At 45.9% G+C, this 15,557-nt stretch overlaps 1 protein-coding gene across 2 annotated transcripts in view; it reads right to left on the bottom strand.

The window, feature by feature from the left end:
* The window catches only part of AK5 (adenylate kinase 5), a 132,532-nt gene that overhangs the window by 74,723 nt on the left and 42,252 nt on the right, over positions 1-15,557 (bottom strand). For both annotated transcript variants that reach the window (XM_072997816.2, XM_020794687.3), the window contains exon 6: positions 12,487-12,678. In XM_072997816.2, the coding sequence (XP_072853917.2) occupies positions 12,487-12,678 (192 nt within the window). The remainder of the gene's footprint in view (positions 1-12,486; positions 12,679-15,557) is intronic.

The following is a 15,557-nucleotide window of genomic DNA, read 5'->3' as shown; positions in this document are numbered from 1 at the left end:
AAAAAATTTTGCTCACATAAGTTCCCTCATATCTAATTTTTTTTGGGGGGGTCCTCCCCTCATGTCCTCTTGCCTCCTCCTACCCATAGCTCACCAGATTCAGCAGAGTTCCTAACCTTCTGTGTACCGTGCTCAGGAATCCAGAGAGGCAAATAGCCCAGTCAGACATGCCTAGATCTGGATTCCACCCTCAATATGCAATCTGCTATCCTAATTGTGTCAAGTGCTCTCAAAAAGTGACAGCATGAGAAAATTATACTCCAAGTGCTTAAAGCACCTAAACAATGTTTTGTATGCTCTCCCACAGTATAATGTATGCTGGAAAAGGGGAAGAAAACATATGTCTTTAAGCCAAAACAGACATATGACATAAAGCTTAAAAATAACAGTAGAGAGGCCCTCATATCAGATTCAGTTCACTGGATTAAGGGAGAAGTCTAGCTCCCCCCCCCCCCATAGTATGACTCTCCTAATGAAAAATTACCTCCAAATTTGTCCCTAGGGATCTTATTAAATCTGCCCTATTCTCTCACTGGAAAAAGACTGCAAACCCTGATAAGTTATCCTCTGTGGTACAGCAGCAACAAAAGGGGAGAAATTTCAGCTGGGGATGCTGTGCAGGTGGGAAGAACTAAATGCTTTTTCCCACAGGCCTAGGGTCCACATCTAATTTAGGATTCCTGCAGCTCCTATAGTTAATCTTTTTAAACCACAGGAAATTCTAAACACAGATCTCTATTTCAGATCTGTGGTTTTTTGCCCTGAAGATCATTTTTCTTGCTTAAATTCTTCTGTGGCTGTCAGGCTGCTAGCTTCTTTTCCAAATAATTCTTCATTGCGCTCAGCTTGTTCGCTTGCTGTATTCTCCTGGTGTTACTGTTTCAAAGAAGCACTGGTGTGAAAGACCCAAAACATGAATGTTACATGTACATCATTATTACCCCTGAGACTGGCATTATTCCTTCCTTCCTGTTTCATAATGATAGATATTTTTATTTTTCGCAGGATTACTCTAATTAAATGAATGCCACATTACTGCTCCAATGTTTCATCTTATCTGTCATGCTGTAGATGCCAATATCAGGCAGTGGCTTTTCAAGACTTGGCGATTCTTGCTTTTTAGCTCCCAGCTGCAGTTGATAATACCACAGTTGTTGCCAAAGTGTTACTGGGAAGTGGAATTTAAGGCTCATTAGTAAGCAAGCAGCACTATCCCTTCAAGTGCAATGCAGAGAATATGATGTATACAAATTACCCAAGTGATCTTGTTTACACCCATCTATTATGCAATGCAAAATATATTCTAAATATTCAAGCTGATTACCTGTAAAATGTATGGATAAATATTTGAAAAGCTAGTATTGTTCTTCTCAAAAGCACAATTTCTAAGGAAGACAAGATTTCCCTGAAGTACATTTTATTGTCGGCTCCTAATGCTGGCTGAAATCCTGTTGCTTGGTGTAGTAAGATACACTAGAGTAAGTCTATTGAATCAGTTAGGATTTGTTGGATCAACTCTGTAAATTCCATTAATCCAGTCACAGCTAGAATAGGCCCATTTAAATGAATGGACCACTCATTGCTGTTGTTTGGTGCTATCAAGTTGCACGTGACATATGGTGACATGATTGAAAAGTCTCCAAAATGTCCTGTCCTCAACAATCCTGCTCAGCTCTTGAAAACTCAAGCCTGTTATTTCCTTTAGGGAGTCAATCCATCCCCTATTTTGTGTTCCTCTCTTCCTGCTGCCTTCAACCTTTCCCAGCATTGTTATCTATACCAGATAAACCTATTTTCTTATGATGTGCCAAAGACAACCTCAGTTTCAACATTTCTGCCTCCAGAAACAGTTCAGGCTCGATTTGATCTAGAACCCACATTTTTGTCTTTCTAGCAGTCCAGACTATCTGCAAAGCTCTCCTCCAGCACCATATTTGAAACAAATAATTTTTTTTCCTGTTAGCTTTCTTAACTGTCCAGCTTTCACAGAGGAGTTGTTTCACCAAATCCTCACTGATTCAATGGGTCTACTCTATCCTGACTAACTACACAAAGCAAGAGGATTTCAGCTGATACGTTTTTAAAAAACACAAATAGAAGGATTTCTGTTCACAAAACACAAATTTCCACCAGTAGATAAAGGGGAAGGGAAGGAGGTATTTTCAATTATACCCCCAGTAAATCTCAGCATTCCCACTCATGCTATTCTAAAGGGTTCCCCAACTCTTCAGAGATGAGGGGGAGATAGAGGCCATTGAAATATGCAATGCTTTTTGCTTCTTTAGAAACTGAACGGTTTCATGACTGGCATGGAACCTTCTTAGCACAACCAAGCAGCATTTTAGTTAAAGTAGTCTGCAGTTCAAGAGGTCCAGTTCATTGGTTTCTTGACAAAGAGCACACGATGCATGAGATTTTTAACTACACAGATACAATCAAAGCATTTTAACAGATACAATCTCCTGGCCAACGATTGTGAGTGTTGAAAACCCAAGGAGAGTTGTTGGTTCCCAACAATAAGTACATGATAAAATAAACACATTTGCAATGTTCACCCGTGACTCTGTATGTAGATGCACATATTTCCACCCTCATGCACCCCATACATAAAGTGGAATAAAGTGACAACTAATCTTCAACTGGTTTTCATGTTTCCTGAGTTCTGCTGCAATGTTCATCAGCCTTGTCATCCACAGTTGACAAAAAAGAGTCATTATGTAACTATTCTGCCTCACAAAAAGGTACACAGATGGCACTTAACCTTCACAGCACAGTTTATCTTAGAAATGTGAACAAGAAGTCTCTGGACAAGTTTGGTATGCGCCAGGAGTGACTCAACAAGAGCTTTGTTGATTTACATTGCCAAAGGATCAATGAATCACTAGGCCTGATATGGCATGGAAAGTTTTTATAAGACTACGAATGCTTACTTTCCGAAAGATTACCTCCATCTTCTAATAAAGGGCATTACTGTTTTGAAACAGCATTTGGAGTTTTCACTACTCTTTCTGACTTGAAAGCAGGGGAGGGAAATCACACATGACTGACAAACATAACTGAGAGGATATGAGAGAAAATGATGGAGAAATAAGGACCTGAAGAGCTTGCTTAGTCCATTAAAAAAGAAAGGTTACTTACCTGTAACGATGGTTCTTCAAGTGGTCATTCTGTGAATTCACACAAAGGGTTAATACCAGCGCCAGCGTTGGGCCTCTCGGAACGTTTTCTAGCTGCAAGAGAAAAGTAACAATGTTTAGGACTACCCCTACTGCGCACGCCCAGCCTAACCGTCCCTCAGTTCCATTTGTCCGCCATAGGCCCTCGAGTCATAGAGATGCCAGTGACAGACAGACAGAGGGGAGGCCGGGCGGGATTGTGTGAATTCACAGAATGACCACTTGAAGAACCATCGTTACAGGTAAGTAACCTTTCTTTCTTCATCGTGGTCTTCTGTGAATGCACACAAAGGGTGATTAGCACGCTTACTAACCGGATGGTGGGCTGTCACTGAAGAGCCGATGCTAGCACTGCCCTCCCGAATTTGGTCTCCTCTTTTGCCCTCACGTCCAATCTGTAGTGGGTTATGAAGGTAGAGGCATTGGACCAGGTAGCGGACCGGCAGATGTCGGGCAGGTCGACGCCACGAAGTAAGGCAGTGGATGAGGCAACAGCCCGGGTGGAATGGGCTTTAAGTCCCTGTGGAGGATCTCTGTGGTTGAGCTCGTAGGCAAGGGCGATGGTAGATACGAGCCACCGAGAGAGCGTGGACGGCGAGGCCGGGCAGCCCTTCTTTGGGCCAAAGTAGCAAAGAAAGAGTCTGTTGGCCAGGCGAAAGACCTTGGTCCTGGACACGTAAAAAGCTAAGGACCGTCGAACATCAAGCATGTGGAGCATGCGTTCAACATCAGTCGTCGGAGACGGAAACAAAGTTGGGAGAATAAGTGGCTGATTGACGTGGAAGTCGGAGACCACCTTGGGAAGAAAAGATACGTCCAGGTAAAGCATAACCTTGTCTTTAAAGAACTGAAGAAAAGGTTGGTCATGACGGAGAGCTGCCAACTCGCTAGCTCGACGAGCAGAGGTGATAGCCACTAGGAATAGCGTTTTCAAAGAAAGCATCTTGAGATCACAGGTAGCCATGGGTTCAAATGGGGGTCTGGCTAGGGCATGTAGAACCAAGTGGAGGGACCACTGGGGGAGTGGAGGACGAACGGGAGGTCGGAGGTTAGAGAGACCCCTCAAAAACATCCTGACAGTGGGATGGGAGAAAAAACGGGAAGAGGGAGAAGCTCTGGGTTGGAAGAAGACAACCGCAGCGAGGTACACCTTGATAGTAGAGATAGACAGGTGGAAATCGAACAGGTAACGGAGATACTGCAGAAGTGTAGACAGAGACACAGGGGAAGAGGTGAGATCCCTCTGCTGGGTAAATTGCAGAAAGCTTTTCCACTTGTAGGCATACAAGCGAGACGTGGAGGGCTTGATGGCGTTGGTCAAGACCTCCTGAATTTCTGGACGATCCTCCACGCCGTCAGATGGAGCGTGTCGAGGTCGGGGTGAAGGACTTCGCCTGCTTCCTGGGTCAGTAGGTCCGGCCACATCGGAAGGGTTACTGAGTCCACAGCCATGCTGACTAGAGTGGGGAACCACACTTGGCGAGGCCAAAAGGGTGCGATGAAAATGGCCGGAGTCATTGAACGTCGGAGTTTGATCAAGGATCTCTGTATCAACGGGATCGGTGGAAATATGTACAAGAGACCCTGGTTCCATGGAATCATGAATGCGTCGCCGAGCGAGTGGTGACCGAGACCTGCCCGGGACGCATACCGGGAGCATTTTGCGTTGTGAGGGGATGCGAACACGTCCAGCACTGGGGTCCCCCATTGGCGGCAAAGGTCCTGGAAGACCAGAGGGTTCAACTCCCATTCGTGAGTCTGATAATGAAGCCTGCTCAGAGTGTCCGCAAGTGTGTTGTCCTCCGTGGCTACATGGATGGCCACTGGGTAGATATGATGACGGTAACACCATTCCCAAAGGAGGATGGAGAGATACAGGAGTGAATGAGAGCGGGTTCCTCCCTGCTTGTTGACATAGTGCATTGTGGTAGTGTTGTCCGTCACCAGCTGAACTCCGCGGCCGCGCAGGAGAGGAAGGAAGGACCTGAAGGCCTTGATAACCGCCAGCAGTTCCAGGTGATTGATGTGGAACATGGCTTCCTGTGGTGTCCAGAGGGCGTGAATGGTGCGACGCCCGCAGTGCGCCCCCCAGCCGGACGGACTGGCGTCCGTTGTAACTTGAACGGTGAGACGGAGTGGACGAAAGGGCCGGCCAACCGTGAGATGGGGTGTGTACATCCACCACTGGAGCTGTCTGGTGAGCTCCGGGGTGACCCGAAGGCGTTTCCTTTGACTGTCCATCATGGGGTCGAAAAGGGTGAGAAACCAAGATTGGAGCGACCGGAGTTTGAGGCGAGCGTGCGCTAGCGCCGGCGTTGTAGAAGACATCAGGCCGAGGAGGTGTTGGGCGTGATGGGCTGTCACCCGAGCACCGGGAAGAAATTTCCTGATGGCTCGTCGAATCTTGTGTATTCTTTCTGGGGGAAGAAAGACTCGACCCTTTACAGCGTCCAAACAGACCCCTATGTATTGAACTGTCTTGGAGGGAACGAGCTGAGACTTCTGTTTGTTGACAGTGAGACCGAGATTGGAGAGAAGGTACAGGATAAATTTTGTGTCCTTCAGGGATTGCCTTCGCGAGGTGGAGACTACGAGCCAATCGTCCAGGTAAGGGTAAACGTGAATGCCCCTGAGACGAAGGTAAGCTGCCACTGGAGCCATGACCTTGGTGAAGGTCCGGGGAGCTGTGGACAGACCGAATGGCAGGGCCTGGAATTCGTAGACCGTGTCCTGAAAGATGAACCGAAGGAACTTGCGGTGGTCGGGGTGAATAGTGACGTGAAAGTATGCGTCCTTTAGATCTATAAGGACAAACCAGTTGTTCTTTTTCAGCAAGTGCATGATGGACTCTAAGGTGAGCATCCGAAACCGTCTGGGTCGCAGGTAAGTGTTTAGGAGTCTTAGATCGAGGATGGGTCTTATGCCTCCTCCGCTTTTTGAGACGGCGAAGTAGCGGGAGTAAAACCCGCATCGTATGTCGCGAGGTGGTACTGTAGAGATGGCATCCTTTCCCAAGAGAGATGATATTTCTTCCTCTAGTGAGGAGTCGAAGGGAGAATGAGTTATGAAACCCAGCGGAGGAGATCTTATAAACTCCAGCTGGTAACCGTGCTGAATGATCTTTAGAGCCCAAGTGTCGTTTGTGATGACGGACCAGTTGTGAAGAAACGGTTGAAGACGGGTGGTAGGTGGTGAATGGGTGAAAACGGGGGGCCGAAAGTCAAAGGTACTGTTTTTGTTTCCTGCCAGGTGGCTTAAAGGGTTGGCGGCGATGGGGAGGACGAGGGCGGTATCCTTGATAACCCTGGACAGAAGAAGAGGACTGGCCAGAGCGCTGCTGAGGTAGTTGCTTGTAAGGACGGTATTGTTGGGAAGATTGGTACTGTCCATAAGATTTACGCCATTGAGGGCGTCGCTGTCTAGATTGAGTCTGAACAGAATAGGACTTAGCAGTTCTCTTAGCCTTGTGAAGGTCCTCCAAATGGGAGTCGGTCTTTTCGTTGAACAGCCCGGTAGCGTCGAAGGCGAGGCTCTCGACCTTTGACTTGACGTCCTCCATTATGTCAGCAGAACGGAGCCAGGCATGGCGCCGGATAGAGATGGCAGACATGAGGACTCTGGCAGAGATTTCTGCTGCATGTCTGATGGAAAGACGTTCATACTTGGATACCGTCTGAGCTTCTTCATAGGAGTTAAGAAAAGCTTGCCGGGTGTCTTCAGGTATCATTTTCAACCCCGGTAAAAGCTTGAGCCACAATTGTTTGTGATAAGCTCCCAACACAGTTTGATAATTGATGACTCGAAGTAGCAAGGTGACAAGGGAGTAGATTTTCCTGCCGATGAGTTCCAGCTTTTTACCCTCCTTGTCAACTGGGGTAACATGGGCTTTGGCCGAAGGCCTTGAACAGCTTGTCTCAACAATGAGTGAGTTTGGAATGGGATGCTTGAGCAGAAAATGAGTGTCAGCCCCATGAATCTTGTAGAAGTGCTCTGTGCGACGAGGGACGTTAGGTGTAGTCGCAGGCTGAGCCCAGAACTCCTTGATGGCCTCCATAACCACAGGCACAAAAGCTATACTGGGGGGAGCAGTACTGTCCCTTTTGATGTCCCCAAAGAACAAGTCCTCTCCCGGAGGAGAAGGGAGATTCAAGTCCAATTTGAGCGTCTTGGCAAGCCTGGACATCATCTGAGAATAAGAAGAAAAGTCCTCAGATGGAGAAGGAGCGTGAGTATCGCCAGTATCGGAAAGCACCAGATCACCCGGAGGTAAATCATGCGGTGGCAAGGGTGGGGGTTGCTCCTGATCGGAGTCAGAAGAACGCTCCGTGGACACCTCATCTGGATCAGAGGAGAAGACATCCCTCTTCTTCTTTGGAGGGGGCTTCTCGATGCCGACCTGCGTTGTCGGGGGTCGAACTGGGACCACAGGTGGCGCCGAGGTGGAAGGGACCGGTTGCGGTGGAGGGGCAACCGGTACCGTAGGAGGGTGGTCTTTGGCTCGAATAGCCCGGCGTCGACGTCGAGGCCGGGTCGACTCCGAAGAAGAAGACACATATATGTACCGGATCTTTTTGCGGTACCGGTCTCGAGATGCGGATGTCGACGACGAAGAAGGAGACCGCGAACGGTCGCGCCGACGTCGATGGTGCTTACGACGCTTAGGGCGGTCGGAATCCGCTGAACGGGAAGAAGAGGATCGACGTCGATGCTTGCTACGACGTCGATGAGAACGGTGCTTCTTCTTAGAGCGTTTACGCTTAGAGGATTTCGAGTCCGAGCGATCGCCAGAGTCGGACTGAGTGGAAGCTCGATGCCTCTTCTTCGATCGTTTCCCTCGAGGAGACTTGGACCTCGAGCGGCCGGAGGAAGGGGACCGACTCGGGGAGCCATGCTTCTCCGTGCGAGAACGTTTGCCTCGAGGAGATTTCGACCTCGAACGCACAGGTGATCGAGGTAGCTTTTCTCGAGGGGATCTCGAGTCCGAGTGTACGGACGAGATCGACACGGGAGGCGACCCCTGGCCCGCAGGAAAAGGGCTATGTGGGGCGGAAGCGAGGCCAGTAGTGACAGCGACTAACTGGCTCGGTGTCGGGGAAGACCTTCCCGAAGGCGGTAATACTTCAGCACGTCGAGCAGGAGGAGGTGCGGGTGCCTCGGACGAGGCCCCGAAGCGCCTCGACAACTCCTCAAGAATCGGCGATGGGATGGAACCCGAGCTCGGAGAAAGTGGAATGGATGTCATTTTAAGCTGGGCGGCCGCCTTAGCTTTGGACGATTTCGACGGCTTAGCTTTCAGAGCCGAAGGTTCGGGGTTCGAAGCAGGAGCGGCCGATTTCGACGACGCGGATTTTTTCGACATTTTGGAGACTTTAGAGACGACTGACTGAACAGGAGCTGCTCGAGAAGTGGAAGCCATCTCCCCCTCTGAGGGCGCCGTGGACGACAACGTTGACTCCCACAAATGAAGTTTAAGGCGCTGTTGGCGAGCCTTGAGAGCGGCCTTAGTGAAGGCTTTGCAGTGTGGGCAAGCTTTGGGATTGTGCGACTCCCCCAAACAATACAGGCAAGTATCGTGGCCGTCCTGATGGGGAATTTTGCGGTCGCACACCACACACCTGCTGAACGGCCCTGAAGGGGACATAGGCAGCAAGGAAACCGAAACGACAAGTCCAAGGATAAGGCAGAGCAGTCCGAAATCAGTCCGAGTAAAGCCAGAAAAATACACCGGGTCGTCAAGTTGAAGGGAAAAAGCGCTAGGGTAGTCCGTGAGCGAAGCTGAGGTCAAAGCCAAAAAATCAGATAGATAGATCGCAATAAACGCAGCTACGACGAGAGGCTCCAAACCGCTAGGCGGAAAAATGGAACTGAGGGACGGTTAGGCTGGGCGTGCGCAGTAGGGGTAGTCCTAAACATTGTTACTTTTCTCTTGCAGCTAGAAAACGTTCCGAGAGGCCCAACGCTGGCGCTGGTATTAACCCTTTGTGTGCATTCACAGAAGACCACGATGAAGAAGTAGATCTTCAATGTCAGCATCTACTAGAAAAACTCAAATCATTCAGATAATAATGTGAACAAGTGACACATAAAAGGAGCTAGAGTCATTGAGGAGTGTGGAAATCTTTCCAGGTCAGAATAACTTGGCTAGATAAATAAGGATTCCCTACCCCGTCTTTCCAAAACAGCTCTTCTATTCCCTAGAAGCTAAAGAGAAGGTCAATGGATGCTGTTAAATGGAGGTAGCTTTTTGGGGGGAGTAGATGACAGACGATCCTTTCCAGATCAGGTACAGGAATATTTCACCAATAAAGCCCTTTCACTAACAAAACACAGACTTTCTGTCCAAAGAGTAGTAATAATTAATCCAGATTCTGTGACACTTTACTTCATTCCCTTGTCTCAGGCATAGGGATGAGAGGACTTTTGGATTACAAATCCCGTAATTCTCCATTTTAGCCACTGCTAAACAGACATCTTATACATACACCTACATGGGGTTCACCTGCGACAAAAGCCTAATCTGGAAGGTTCTGAGGTGTAGTTAGGGCTAGCTTGCTTCCTGTTCAGAAACAAAGCTCCCTGCTAGCACTGGGCCAGGAAAAAGAAGCTTGGATGGAGCTAGCCCTAGCTAGGCCTCAAATCATTTCTGTTTAGGCTAGAGATGGGGGGTATTCGTACAGTGGTGCCTCGCATAACAAGCGCCCCGTTTAATGATGAATCCGCATAGCAATGCGGATTTTGCGATCGCAAAAGTGATCGTATTGCGATGTTTTAAATAGGGAAAACATCGCATTGCGATGATTGGTAAGCGTTTCGCTTACCGATCTTCACATTGCGATGTTTTAAAACAGCTGATCGCGGTTCCAAAATGGCCGCCGGAAGAAAAAATAGCCACCCGCAGCGTTTTCGCGCGGTTTCCTCGCTTACTGAGGGGGGGAAATGGCAGCCGTATGGAGGATTTCTGCCTAGCAGTGAGTTTATGCCCCATAAGAACGCATTGAAGGGGTTTCAATGCGTTCCTATGGGTTTTTTTGCCCCGTCCGGATAGTGACGATTTATCTGGAATGGATTATCGCCGCTATGTGGGGCACCACTGTATTTTTATAACCCTGCACAGGTGGAGATAACGAGGCTGTCGACTCACCTTTCTGCTGCTGCCATGGTCTCTGTGCTCCCTTCCAATTGCTCCGGAGCGCCCGGTCTGTGAGCCCCTCTTCGACCTGGCAGCGAGACCCGTCGTCCCGCCTCCTGCCAGGAGTGGCCAGTCGGCCGCAAGTTTCGGAGCGACAGGAAGGGAGTGCGGTGCCTGCAGCAGACGGGTGAGTGGACAGATAACCCTTGTTATCTCCACCTGTGCGGGTGGATTTGTAAACGAATCTGAATACCCCCATGTCTAGTTTAGGCCTTTCTCCGAGGAGAGCCACATTTAAGTGTCTATCTGTCAGGTATAATTCCCAGAACAAAGAATTAAGGAATCTGTAATTTAACATCCCACCCTCACCCCCACCCCCAAATCCTACTCTTAGGGTGTGACTACACTAGAAAGCCACACTGAAGCAATGAAATCTTGCAAGGTTTTAATTCACAGCTTTTATTATGTTTGAAATCGCAGTCAGTGCTCACACTGCAGATTGGTTTGGGAGCTTACTCTTCACACTGGATGTGATGCAATTTGCATTGCAGCCCACAGCCCCGCTTCTTTCCTCCCTCCCTCTGGTCCCACCTCAGCTGATCTGACAGGAAACTGAGGTGTAAATATGGGAAATAATAATGATGACCCAGTGAAAGTGATAGGGTGATCTAGCACTAATCTCATATATGTATAATCTTTTAAAAATAAAAAATTCCAAAGGCAATATGGGGAGAGGGAAGAATGTGGGGGTATGTTCCCCCAGTCCTGAACATCATGCCCAATTTCAATATATCATTGAAATACCACCAAATAGACATGCCCCCTTTCTTTACAAGAACATTACAAGAAAACCTATTTGAATTATTGCAGCTTGAAAAAGTAGAAGACCACCAGGATTGAGCAGAGATTGGAAACAACAAAGAGATTTTAAAAAAAGTTTCATTGGTAGCAAGGTTCCCTCTAAGCTGGGAATGTGTATGTGCGCATCACTGCCTCGCTGCGCACAACTGCCTTCTTCCTCCACACAGCAATTGCGTTAGGTTCCGGTTGCAGTGGAATTCTGCATGGGGGAGCAGAGTCATGAGAGAGAGAAGTGGAGCCCTGCCCAGTGGGGCTGACAATTAGAGGGTATGTTGATTGGTAGCCATTTGGTTATCACTGAAATCACCCAAAAGCTACGTTCTCACACATGCAAGTAAAGATATTGAACTTTCTCTCTATAAGTGGGAAAGCATTTCCTTAAATATATTTCTGACGAATAACATTTATAATTTGGCTTAGATAAATATAACAATATACAGAACGACTGCACATCAGGATAACTTTATGCTATAAGAAGCCCCATCAGATAGCAAAAGTATTACGAACCTGGGCTTTTTTGGGAAATGAATGAGAATCATGAAAGTCTCAGTTTTTAAATAATTTTGTTACTTCTAAATGTAAAACAGTAGTAGACAGTCGCTCACATAGCTTCATGTATTTTCTTATGCTTTTTTAAACACAAAGGCTAAAAGCCTAAGACAGTGGTGCCCCGCTTGACGATTACCTCATTAGACGAGGAAACTGCTTAACAATGTGTTTTTTACGATTGCAAAATGATGTTTAGATAGGGAAAATTCGCTTTACGATGATCGGTTCCCTGCTTCAGGAACAGCTTTTTCACTTTATGAAGATCAGGAAACAGCTGATCGTTGGGTTTCAAAATGGCCACCTGCTGTTTAAAATTGCTCCCCGCTGTGTTTAGGAAGGCTTTTTCGCAAGACAGGCACTGGGAAATGGCCGCTCTATGGAGGATCTTCGCTGGACGCTGAGGTATTTCACCCATTGGAACACATTGAACCGGTTTTCAATGCATTTCAATTGGCTTTTTCATTTCGCCTGACGAGGATTTCGTTCTAAAGTGATTTTGCTGTAAAGGATTATTCTCATCAAGCGAGGCACCACTGCACTTATGTACAGAAACCTATTACTTATGTCCAGGTGTGTGATGAGGAATACAAGCAGGGATTTGTCAACTAGCAGCAAATTAATACTGAGATTTTACACCATTTGACTTACACCAGTGTATATAAGTAACAGGATTCTGGCCAGAAAAGACTTTATTTTAAACATAAATACAGTTACATGAATTCAGCCACTGTTATAAGTTAAGAGTGCCAAGCGTATGCACTGAAAACTTACAGTCATGATCAGCCCTTTTTCCTGGAAATATTTGACCAGAGGAACAGCATTCTGCTTAAAATTTGTAAGCCGTCTTTGGGTAGCTTTGAGATTATCATCTGGCCTTCCTTGCTGCTCAGCCCGCTTCATTAGCCGTTCTTTCAGCCGCTGGTTTGAGCAGGACAAAAACACCACCAAATCTGGAGTGCAGATCTGTGGGATAAGAGACCAAAAAATCCAAACAGTAAGCTTACTAAAATTATTCATGTTTCTTATATTTATGTGAAGGTTGAACAATCAGAACTCACCATCTTGAAGAACTTCTTACATACACTAGAAACCTCAATATTTCGCAGGTGGAAATATGTTATTTATGACTATCACAGTCTCTCCACTTGGGAATTTAAAGATTATGAAAATTACCTATATATTGATGGAGATATGGTAGGAGCAAAGTTAGGAAAGAAGGCTCTGTTTGCTCCACACCCAAAGGGTTGAACCTTCTTCTCCACGTGTTTTACATGACAACATCCATCAGTCCTAGCCCCCAAGAGCAGTGGACAATATATATATGCATATAGTCATTAGTAAGTCGGGGAAGGTTGCTATAGTTTGGCAGCAAATACCAGATTTTCCATTTCCTCTTTAAGTCTGAGGACTTGTCCATGCAAATTCGGCATCAGGTGGTAAGGAAACTATTGAACATTTTTGCACTTGGAGACCATGCATCTATATTTAAATGTTCATTGCGGCCTGAAATGTCACGAAAGATAGTCAAGACCATCCAAAAAGCTTTCATATCTTATCACAGTATTCTTAGTAATGAGAGTTCTCTATAATAATATATAGTCAACATAAATAATACTAATTTAACCGAGCTTCCTCTACCAGAGCAATTCTTTTATTAAAATCTTAACACATTTACTTTCTACCATCTATGATGGGAATAATTATATTCATTGAAACTATCAGTGGAAGTCAATTAAGCTGCCACAAAATAATTTGTTTGATGATTAGTGTGTACGTGAAAAGGACAGGATAATCTAGTTTACTACATAATTAAAACACACTAGGAAAGCTGAACCTTGTTTTTTCCAAAGTGTTTACCAGACCAGATGAGCATACAGGACAGATAACCATCTCCTACAGACAGCAACGTCAGTGTCATTAACATTAGGAAAAGAAGTGATTAAAAATGAGATGCAGTGCCAATTCAATGCTGGTGAAAGTTACATATTATTATAAAAAGATGATGCATTCAGATGTGATGAATGCAATTAGCGTCAGAAATGTTCCCCATCTACAGCCAAGACTTTGGAGATCTAACATACGGTAGATCTATACAGCTCTTTCTCCGTCTGTATTTGCATGGATGTACGTAATGTCTCTCACTGGAAGGACAGATCCTGAAGCTGAGGCTCCAATACTTTGGCCATCTCATGAGAAGAGAAGACTTCCTGGAAAAGACCCTGATGCTGGGAAAGTGTGAAGGCAAGAGGAGAAAGGGACGACAGAGGATGAGATGGTTGGACAGTGTCATCGAAGCAACCAACATGAATCTGACACAACTCCGGGAGGCAGTGGAAGACAGGAGGGCCTGGCGTGCTCTGGTCGATGGGGTCACGAAGAGTTGGACACGACTAAATGATGACGTAATTTATGTTATTAATTATTATATACAGTATTATCATATGACATCAAGTCACTTCTAAGTTATGGTGGTTCTATGAATAAATGACTTCAAGTGGACCTATAATTAACAACTCTGCTCAGATCTTACAAACTAAAAGGCATGGCTTCCTTTACTGAATCAATCCACCGTATGTGAGATCCTTCTCTTTTCTTTCTGCCTTCTACCTTTCGTATCTTGTTTCATAACATTCTACCTTCAAGATATGCCCTTCAGCTCTGTACCTAAGCAAATCAGTACCTGTACATCCTTTCAGCTGTAGTACCACTCACTTTATTATGAACAGCTCAACTCATAGTTATCCTTGGCTCTTCCCAAGAGTTGGTGGAGTGCCTTCCAATCTGGGAGGCTCATCCTGGAGCACTATCTCTTTTTTAATTTTCAACTATCTCACACAGGATATTCATGAGAAAAAGCAATCCAAAGTGGTTTACTATTGCCTTCTTCTGTGCAATACTCACAAGTGGCATAGACCTTTGTCTATGAAAGTCTTTCTGTCAGTGTTACTTTCCACTACTGTTGCTGCCCAGTAGTTGCCCTTCAAGAATTTTTTTCATCACAGTTGGAACTATCAGTTCTCTTTTGCTAATATCACTGTTAATGAATGGATGCATCTTGAGCATTTCGTCTTGGGTGGCACTCCTAGGAGTCTAGATTTGTGATAAGAGTCTAGCCTCCTGATGACATTGCCCTTCAGATTCCCTAACACACTCAAATATCTTTAACACATTTGAGTGGCTGGTTATAGGTGTGAGCAAGGAGCAGAGAAAAGTGTTTGATAGTGTGCGGTCCCCTCAGCTGTTGGAAAGGGAAAACAATGGAAAGGAAAAGGAGAAAGTGTTTTATGAGTGGAACAGGAGAAGAAAGAGTTAACAATGCAAAAGAGAGAGGAGGGGTGGAGTGAGAGTGCGAAAGAGGAGGGAGGTAAGAAGGGAAAACCAAACATCTTGTTGACAGTTGAAGAGGAGGAAGGCAAGTCGGGAGAGACAAAGAAATGGCTTCGCCCCAGATTACTCCAGTGGAGGGAGGGGGGAAACTACTCGAAGGGGAATGGAGTTGTCATCTGTGCTGTGGCACAATATGTGTAGTGTGGGGAAGGCATCTGAGGAAGCCAACAACAGTCAAAACGTTCGCCCAGTTTTATCAGTAAAAGAACAAACATTAGAGGAACCGTTGATGTTAATGTGGGAAGAAAATCCCCAACCGTTATTGTTGAATGAAACTGTTGAAAGCTGTTGACAAATAAAGCACCAGTTCTGTTAATAAAAATATGTTTATTGATTTACCTTCATTATCATTTCATTCATTAAAAGAGGAACCACCAGAGAATAAACATGAACCATTTTACAATAGGGAACACAGCTGGTTATATTGGCTGAATACAAGGAACATATAACCCTTC

This window comes from Pogona vitticeps, chromosome 4 (assembly GCF_051106095.1).
Source record: "Pogona vitticeps strain Pit_001003342236 chromosome 4, PviZW2.1, whole genome shotgun sequence".
Lineage (NCBI taxonomy): Eukaryota > Metazoa > Chordata > Lepidosauria > Squamata > Agamidae > Pogona > Pogona vitticeps.
This window is presented reverse-complemented; position numbering and strand designations above follow the sequence as displayed.